Source organism: Pleurodeles waltl, chromosome 6 (assembly GCF_031143425.1).
Source record: "Pleurodeles waltl isolate 20211129_DDA chromosome 6, aPleWal1.hap1.20221129, whole genome shotgun sequence".
Taxonomy (NCBI): Eukaryota; Metazoa; Chordata; class Amphibia; order Caudata; family Salamandridae; genus Pleurodeles; species Pleurodeles waltl.
This window is the reverse complement of record NC_090445.1, coordinates 1,512,039,088-1,512,049,404: the sequence shown is the minus strand read 5'-3', so window position 1 is coordinate 1,512,049,404 and position 10,317 is coordinate 1,512,039,088. Positions and strand designations below refer to the sequence as shown.

Genomic DNA, 10,317 nt, shown 5'->3' with positions numbered 1-10,317 from the left:
AGCACATTTTTATATAATTTACTAATCTAAAAACTGGATCAGATGTACACCCTCAATATAGTCACAAAGTAACAACGTAAAGAGTGGGCCTTGTGAAATGGACTCATACAAAATCTAGAAAAAAAAGCTTTTCAAACTAAACTTAAATGATACAATTGATTTGCTAAGACCCTAATTCCCTCTGATGTTCACTTTTGGATAGTGCTAGTCTTAGTGGTTTTGTGGTGTTCAGGTTAGTCTTGAGGTGCTCTGATCCATTTGAATGCCCCTCCACTTCAGTGTATATGAACCAGTTTATGAATTGGGCACAAAAATGTCTTTTTCAGTTAGACAGATATCTTTTACTCTTAAATGTCTACATCAGGTCACAGAAATGTACCTTTTGTGCATTGTATCTTTCCATAATAGATATTTTGCACATTGCTTGAATCAAATTAATTAGGTGAACTACTTAGTTTGTTAGTTAAGTATGGAAGGAGATTTAGTAGATTGCTCAGTTTAATTACTGTGTGATCTCCCATAGCTGCTTTCTCTATATTTTGTATGGATGTTATTCTAGATATGTTTTCCTTAATGTATAGGAATTTCAAAAGGTCTACTGAATATGTCTCCATTCACCCTTTGTGACTGTGTGTCTATTTGATACGGAATCTGGTCATGTGTTACTATCCAAAGAAAAGCTCCCAGTCCTTTTGGTCTACATTTTTAATCAGTGTACACTTGAACTATATTAATGATGTTGGACGTTTTAAAACAGATGTCAATATTTTCTAAACATTTTTACTTTTTACTAATTTGGGCTAGTAAGCAGCCCATTTGTTTGAAGTGTTAGTCTTATACCTCTCTTGAGTGAGAAATGATGCACTCATATATTGTAATCATTTTCTTGTACTCATAGCAGCTCATACCAGTTGGAGATTGATGCCTTGTTATTAACTATGAATATAAAAGTGAAAACAAGTACAAGACATGCCTAAAACAAATCAGGATAGATCCAAAGCGTATGCCCTCTTCGTGTCATTGGTTTGGTAAAAATATTCCTTGTGGTGATACAGTGTCACGCTTCATCATAAAAAATACTGTTGAACTACCATAGCATCATCAGCTCTAGCCCGCTCTTAATTTTTACAGGGTTTGCAACAAATAATACTATCCCTGTAAGTGTTCTGCAGTGCAATTACAACAATAAAGTTTGACAACGTTTGTATTTTATATTTGCACTTGGAATCAAACTGAAAGTAAGTTTCACAAAGGTAGAGAGGTTTATTTTAGCGTTAGGTAGTGAGACATGCAAGTGTATATTTAAAAGGTAAAAATATTGAGCTGTTAAAACTGATTTTTAAAATAATTGTAAGGATGTCTATTCTCCTGACAGTAGGGTGATTTATTTTACTTTTGTTTCCCACCTGTGTTTTCTGAACAGGAGGGAGGACATTTGCATCCCCTCCTACTTTCTTCCTTTTTCTTAGAATTTCAAAGCTGTCTTACTATAAACTGGCAGGACACTTTTGTATTTTTCCATGCACATTATCAAACTTTTTGCTCTAAAAATAAAACTGAAAATACTGTATATTTCTATTTTTTACGTTTTCCATTTTGATATTTTACTTGCAGTTTTGTGACTCGTACTGCTCTATACAGATGCTTTTTTCTATTTCGAAAACTAAAACCTGAATTTAAACTATTCTGTTTGTTAGTTAAGTACGGAAGGTAGAAAAGTCAAAGGGAAGGTGACTAGGTGGCTAGTAAAAAGTATAACTGCACAGGCGTGAATCTCAGCATGGAGTTAGCTACTTCAGGAGATGACAGTTTCGCACTGTTGCATCTTTGACCCTTTCAAGTAAAAGAACCAAAATAAAGCAAAGCTCTTATCCAGTGAGGAGAAACTCAAAGAAATAAAACAGTGGAATAAACGTTACATATTCACCATATTCGCAACGATGAAAAAATAGCTTAAAAAACAAAACTGCTAAAAGGTCTACAGTGAAAGAGAAATCATAATTTTATTTTTTTCCTAAAGTAGCCTGGTTCCTGTGTTTCTTCTATACTAAAATATGCCATCAGTGTGGAGAACGAAACACATACTTGACAGTATGCAAAATGCACAGTACCATGTTTTGTAAAGCATCTTGACAGAAACAATCTGCAAGCAAACTGGCTTTCAAACAACTACTTTGAATTAAAGAGTCGATGAAAGATCTTAACCTCTGGCAGCTCATAGGTAGCTGTATATACTGGCTACTTAAAGTGAGGTTTGCCTGTGTAAATATGGATTTAATGTTTGTTCCCCATTACAACCTCCCTTGATAACAGGTATGATTCCCATATCAACTATTTTATAACATCTCTGTCCAAACACGGTTGCAGTTTAATAGTCCACTATTGCTATGCTTTCATCAAAACACCAGAAGAATGAATGGGGGAGGGGGCTGGGGGTAGAAAGGGATCTGATCAACTATGACATACTAGGAGTTCAACGAAGGCTCCTAATTTCATAATAAATAAAAAAATCTTCATGGTTTCTATAACCATCTCTTAGGAAAAAGACTACTTAAACGTGTCAGTAGGCTGGTATTGGTTGATACAAATTAACAGTATTTTAAAGCTGTCCAACAGCCACCTAGCCATCCCCTACATTGTTTTTGCTAAGTAATTATTAGGTAAAATACTCTTCTTTAAGTAATGTATGCCATTCTCAGGGGCCTAGAAGCATGCGTCCCTTCCAAAATGGCAGTCATTTGTTTCAAATAATAGAGCAATAAAGCTTGTATTATATAATTTTAGAAATGTAATAATTAAGGCATGTCTCCATTGCTTTTTTCATGAACTTCCGTGAAAACATTAACAGTTTCGTTATGTAAAAGAACAGATGACCATCTACTTCAAAGAACTTTGTAAAAGGTAGCATAAAAAGTAGTTACATTTTAACACAATTGTTGCATTGAAAACAGTAAATGACACTAATTTCAAATCGGTGTACTGTTCTTACCTTCTAAATTTTTTATCTCTTTTTTTAGATATTGCAGATAATATCTTAGGCAAGAACTGCACTTTTAAAAAAGTTATTGCATTTTTCAATAAATATATATTATGTCTTTAAAAGGGAACCAAAAATGAACATTAAGAGTGGTTCCCTTAGAGTAAACAATTATATACAATCCCCTTTTGATGCAAAGCTGCAGCCAGAGAAAACGATTATTTGAACTTTGTCTGAGTTGACACAAAAAATAAACTAGTTTTAACTAAACAACATTTATACAACAAAGGTATGAACAATAACTTCAAAAGACAAAGATTTTAATATTTAAAATTTACATAATTATTTTTTCTAAGTTTCCATTACCAGGGTGCAAACTACAATTGTTGCATACAATGAACATGAAGTCACAAGTCTGGGTGTCTACAAAGCCTAGAGATGGAAATAGAGACTTGAAGCCTCATTAGGAGTTTGGCGGACGGTTTGAACCATCCGCTGAGCTTCAGATGGGGAGGTTGCCGCCACACTGGCTACCTCCCAGCCAGACCCATTAAGAGTTTTGCGCTGGGCTGGTGGGCGGAAACTGAGTTTTCCGCCTACCAGACTAGCAGAAAACAGGCAGCGGCATTGTCGCCGTCTCGTAATCAAGCCGGCGGGAATGCTGCCAGGCACTGACAGTGAACACTGCGATGGTTTTGGGTAGGGGGACCCTGTCCTGCCCCTGCCAAGTGCATCGGCGGGGAAGGGGCTCCCCTTTTGCCCCCTGCTCCTGTTCTCCGCCATTTCATGGTGGTAAAACCGCCATGAAAAGGCTGGCAGAGAACAAGATCGTAATCAGCAGGTCGGCGATGCCTGCAGCACCGCCGTGGCTGATCGCAATCTCCGCCACTACAAGCCCGTTGGGATCATGGATCCCAGTGGTGCTGGATGGACACAGCAGTGGTGGTCCTGACCTCCACCGTGTGGCTGGCAGCCTCAAGACCGCCAGCTTCGTAATGAGGCCCTAAGAGCAGGAAGACACTTTCCATTCTTAACTACAAAGCGTTATAACAGGACACCAGCAAGATTGATACATTTCCAGTAAGTTAGAAAGAATTAAAGCATATTTAGCCAATTGAAAGCGCAGAGACTCAGACTGGTTAATTTGTACTATGGAATATGAACCATTCACCTTCTAATCATTCTGTGCTCCCCCACTCTTTCACCCAAATCCTTGTTAGAGTATAACGTTTGACACACTGTATAATAACCTAACTTAGGGGGTCAGAAACTGTAGTGCAAGATACTGTCATGTACTTTATCAGACATATGTATTGCAAAATTAGAAAAATCAGCTACAGCCTAGAGGACTCAGTCAATCATTAATTATAATTTTAAAGCAGAGGCGATGACAGTACCAACAAAGATGCATTCTGTATACAATAAATACAAAATGGCTACCATTTTACAATCAAATTCAGTCTTTAAATGAATTCGACAACCTTTATATGATTTTAGCCACATAGGGGAAACTATTTCTTAACCTTAGCCTGCACTTTTAAAAATAAAATATGCCAGCCTAGAAACACCAGGTTCCAAATACCCCACTTTCATTATGTTATTGGAACCTGTCCTTCTGCAGCCTCGAAAATGCCTGTGAAAACAACACATTAGATTTGAAGAGATTAATCTCTGTGCAGTTTAAAAATTAATATGTACCTACTATTTCCAAATGTTTTTTAAGTGCAATGATTCTACATGTATTTCAAAGTCTGCAGAGGGGGTTCTTCTCTTGATGGACATCAAGAACTTTTGTACCAGAGGCCATGGAAAGGGGTGCCTCTCAGGCAAAATATTTACAGAAAATTTTATTTTTTCTGGCTCACAAAAGGAAGGCAAGGTCTTAGAGAAATGTTATTTTCGTTTTTTTCAAAGTTAGTCATGCAAGGTTTAGATGCCTTTTATTATGGGTTATTTTTTGGTAAAATAATTTCTACTATCTGTAGCACTGAACCCGGTTGATACAAATCTACAGGAAGATTTGCTATTGTGCAAAAACTTAAGCCTCAATAAATGGTATGACTTAAGCCTCAATAAATAGTATGACGATATTGTAAATAAAACATCTGCCAGCGACCAGGTTTAGACCTGGTAATGTGTACTGGGTCACACAACCCCGCCAATAGAGATAAGTCAGCTTTATCCGCTGCCTGGCAAAGCCCCTCAGCTGTCCAATAACTCTGTGTGTCTTCACTAATGGATGAGAGAGCTCTGCAAAACCTTCCCAGTCATTTCATTCACATCAGACAACCACTCTTTTGCCCACTTGTTGGCATGTCTGCTATGCTTACAGTTGTGCCAAATGTTTCCGTAATCCAGCACCAAAAGTGAATGTAAACACTTTGTTCAGCTAGGTCTGGTTCTAACACAAAGAAAGACCCACAGTGCAAACCAGTCTATGTTGATTAGACCTCTTTAGAAAAGCTGTTCCACAAAATATAAGCCATCCAGATTACAGTAGAAAGGTTCAATAGAGTTTTATATAACACATTGTATATATGACAGTTAAATGTTTTTAAGAGAGCTAAAGGCACTGTTTTCAACTACATTAGGAATATGTTCAGTCTAACAATACAGTATCCCTTTTTCATGGACCGAACATAGCACTATATGGCCCCTTTAAAATGATGTCCTGGTAAGTGTCTGGAATTCTCAAGAAATACTTCCAGCTTCAAGCAAGAACTCTGTACCAATTTGCACGCTTACCAGTTTGATCAGATATAACAAATTATTTGCTTGCCAGGGCAGAAAGTTTACTATTTTAATATTTTATTGCCTTTATGATGGAAAACCTATTAGATTAATATCACTATGAATGGGTTGCGCTTTGACTGGTTCCTGTATGTATTTTCAGTATTATAAAAAATACTTGATGGAGATGTTTCATAGACTAGGTTCATTTCTTTAAAATTGAGAAATTTCCTGCCCTTTGCTTCCACTCAATTCCTTCATTTTCTAATGATGTTTGTATACCTTGGACAGGAATTCAGTTCACGAAAAAACTGAAAAAAATATTATGAGTAATTGTTAAATTTGACTGTAAACATGAGGTAAACTTTAATGTGCTGCAGGATCATCATTTCTGTCTCCTTTGTATAGCACAGAAGAAAATACATATTTTTAAACCTTAACGTCGATCTCAAACACTTGTCCCATTACACAAATTCAGTGCCTTTATATGTTTCAAGAAACATCAAGAGAGCTCATGAAGTGGGAGCGATCACCCATCATAGATGGCAGAATTAGTTATTGGGCTTGCAATGAAAGAAAGGTGTCAACCCTTGATGTGGTGTAATTCTCAGTCCACCAGCTTTCAATAGTACCTCAGTTTTCGTTTCTCTGCAAGAATGATTGGCATTGGAAGAAAAAAAAATATTAAGATCAGTTACCCAGGTTCGGCTCAATTCGTATTCCAGAAAAACTGTATGTTGATGATCGGGTGCTTACGTTAACAACAGCAGCATCGCTGACATGAACTCAGTCCTTGTTAATGTGGGAATGTAAATACTAAAACGAGGCAACTTAGGCTGGTCTGATAAATTGTGCAACAGTTAGATTTAGTTTGCTCTTAAACAACAAATTTTACCATTCAAAGTCTATTCATAGATAAAGAAAAAATTGTATGAATTACTTTTCCGGTTCATTTCACTATGTTCTTTGGTGAAACAATAGCCTGATGGGATTGTCAACATCCATGCTCAGAACATTGAGACCATTTCCTATTTCTTTAAACAATAAAGTGACACAGTAATATAATTGGAATGATCCACATAGTGCCTTTTCTGGATCGTCTTTCATTCCTGCAGTCATCATCGTGGAAGGACAAACTGTCTCAACACCAAGTTGCTGCACTGGTGTCCAAGAGAAGGGACTTTCAAACTAAGGGCGAGATGTATCATTTATCTGGACAGCGATTACCTAATTGCGATTTTCTGCAAATCTATCTGAAAGTATGAAACTCCAGGAGTTTCATTTATCGATTCCCAATGGCTCGCGAATCGACCTACCTCATTAATAATCATGAGGTAGGTCGCAATTTGCAACCCATTGTGAACAGCTGCAATCACAGGGATGGTGGCCTGCTGGGCTCAGCCGACCACCATGTCTGTGATTGCTCTTAAACAAAGCAATCTTTTTTTTTTTTTTTAAATGTAGCTTGTTTTCCTTAAAGGAAAACGGGACACGTTTAAAAAAGAAAAATGAAAAGTTTTCTTTTCATTTTTTAAGAGTAGACATTGGTCCGTGGGATCACAGCCTGCTCTTAAAAAATATTTTCACATGCATTTACAAAGGGGAAGGGGTCTTTAGGGGGCCCCTTCCCATTTCAGAATGGGTTACCACCTACTATAAGTAGGTGGTAAAATGCAAATGTTTTGCGACCACATTTTGGTCACAAAACATTCCTGCATACCGCTGCGATTTGGTATTAGGAAGGGACGCCCATGACACGCCCCTAACACCGAATCGGTATGGAGTCACAATTCAAATTTCCGATTTGGTAACAAGTTACCGAATCAAATTGGAATTCATACATACCAAAATGCATTTTTGCGATCTCAAAAATGCATGATACATCTGGCCCTAAGTTTCTTAACTGATCCACACTTCCTTATTGACCCATGTCCAAATCGAGGATAATCTGAGTAAGACTGACTTCCTAATGTGTGACATGATAGAAAACACTTGAAAATGGCTATATGCCAGAAGGTTGTACTATGCTAATTAGTAATTTAGATGTAAGAATGTATTTATCAAACCTATGTAATTTCTTTTACGTTTCTGAAGACATTAATTTTCTTCAATCAAGTATCTGTGCCTTTTATAGGGTCTTTTTACATATTCAGCTGCCCGTAATGCTGCGTGAATCACCGTGACATACACAAAAAGTTGTTAGTTAGCACCAAGGCCACCTTCATAAAATTATAGAGTAAAAGTGTTGTTTAAATGGGATGAGCTTTCAAATATTATTTACTACAAATACAATACATCAATGGAAGAGGTAAAATAAGTGAGAATGTGATGCCTGAGTATACTGTAAATTAAAATAACCCAAATAGTGAGAATTCTTTCGCATTAGCCACACAGTGTGACTAGATGTAATTGCTTATTATGATTTATCAGACTCGTTTTTGTTTTTGACAAATTTGTTCTTTTTGGGAAACATTTTATTTTGAAACGTTGCCTTTTCTATCCTCATTCATAAGGTCACCTGTTTTTCCCGCCCTGCGGCACCACAAGTGTCTGGGTATCCATGCAGACACAATGTTGCTGGGATGGAGGAATGATATATTGCCAAACTGAAACATTTGGTGTTATGCTTAGGAAACCACAGGGGAAGAGGGTAAAAAAGTTCCAAAACAAAAGTGGGAGTGAGACGGAACAAATATGTAAGGATAATAATAAAACATACAGAAGATTTTTTACATTTGGTCCTCTTTATGTAGGTAGAAATCTTGGGCAAGGGCTCTATCAATTGGAATAAAGGTGAGAGCTTGTAGAATAAAAATATTATGACAAACTCAAATAGAAAGAACACAAAATACTTCTACCCCCTACCCAGCAGTTATTTTGATTTTACTTAAAGTCTCTATTAAGTGTAAACGACTTTCTACCTCTCAACGCTGGCACGCACCTTCATTCTATGGATCATGCTGTGTCATTATAAGTGTCATGTGCAAGCTTCAAGAGCAGATTGGTATCTGGAAGACACAGTTCTGGCACACCCAGGACAACTCAATGCTGATTAGTTTAGATAACCTGTTGAAGACCATCTGGGCACTTTCCTGAATGGTACAAGTATTGAATAATCTAGACCTTCAACACACTGCTAAAAACAATCCTTGGTGCCCCTACTAACAGTAATGCCACCCCAAAATTTTGACAGTAAATTTTCACAATGAATTTACATTGGCCTGTTCTTGGTTACTACATATGTGGTACAAACCAGTGTAAACCCATGTATGGCAATATGTGTGGGTGGTTTTGATAGGCAGTGGTGTCCCTCAAAAGATCCGCAACTAGGCCCAAATTGTAATCCCAGAGATCAAGTTGCAGCTCATCATAGAGGATGGATAGGTAAAGCAGGGATTGTAAATCCATGCCTTATTCCGCAACCAGCATAAGGACCCTATCACATGCATGTTGAATGGGGTACTGCAATTCTTGTGCCACTGCTGGCCTCAAAGGAAGCTTGCTGTCCAAAAAGTGCTTAGAATTCCTCGTCATCAACAGAGAAATGGTTCTGCTTCTTGCGAACATTCCAGTGCAAACATTCAGCGAGGCTGTTGAACCAATCGTTCACAGGGTCCCGGAAACAAATCGAAGGTAGAGGGTAACAAGAGGTAGTGATGCTGATACTGCAAAACAGGGAAAGTAGAGAATATTAGGAAATATGCAGATCTATTTCTCTAATCAGGGTTAAAGTGTAATGGTCTAGGTTAAACAAGAAAACATGTGGTAACAATAATAGCTACAGACCATGTTTTTTGCTACCAAAGTATCCCGCCGAATGCTACATTCAGAAGATGAAATTGATAAGGTAGCCAATTTATTTAATTATTTGGTATGGGTTACATCACATATGCTGCATAAATACATGTTGTAATGAGCCAGGTAATGCCCGTGCCTCTTTCTGTAGCAACAATAGCATCGACGAACAGGAGATACCCTGTCAATCACCAACAGCCTGGTGTAATCAATATATCCATCTATCTTTAGGCTGCCAGAAGCATACTTCTTATATACAGTGACTTCATGCATTTGTTGAAAAAACAATCGTCTACTTAGTTAAACAGACAACATGGCCATGCAGCGGTAACTCAGGGTAACCTATTTAATGTAATGTGTTGCATGGGCGAAAAAAGTGCTAGCATCTATTGTTGCATATATATGCAACTTTGGTAGCACAGCAGCCGCTTAAAGGACTCAGTATGATATGCCAACAGAAGGTAATGTGAAATTTCTATCCCTCCGCACTACTGACTGCCCCTTGGAATGAATAAAAACGTCCCACTGAAGTACCATGTAAACACCTCCCTTAGGAAACACAAGGCACAATAAAAGCCCCCTCATGATGCCATGAAAGACACCTGAAATCACCATAAAATGCAACATGAAACTTCATGCACCATTATCCCACCAGGGTACAAATACTCCTCACTTCCTTAAGTCAATTATGGCGATTGTAATCCACATTAAAAGTCTCAGAAACCTCCAAGAAATACCCTTGTGATCACAAGTATTACCTGAAACAGTCTTTACTCCAAATATCTACTAAAATCAACATCTGCCCTATCTACACA

General features: G+C 37.5%; 1 protein-coding gene across 5 annotated transcripts in view; it reads right to left on the bottom strand.

The window, feature by feature from the left end:
• Positions 1 to 2,013: 2,013 nt before the first annotated feature.
• Positions 2,014 to 10,317, bottom strand: part of NADK (NAD kinase) — a 417,957-nt gene continuing 409,653 nt past the window's right edge. For 4 of the 5 annotated variants that reach the window (XM_069241012.1, XM_069241013.1, XM_069241014.1 and 1 more), the window contains one exon: positions 6,918 to 9,372. In XM_069241012.1, the coding sequence (XP_069097113.1) occupies positions 9,225 to 9,372 (148 nt within the window). In that variant the 3' untranslated portion in view covers positions 6,918 to 9,224. Of the gene's footprint in view, positions 9,373 to 10,317 lie in introns of all 5 variants that reach the window. The other variant, XM_069241015.1, reaches the window with a different exon arrangement.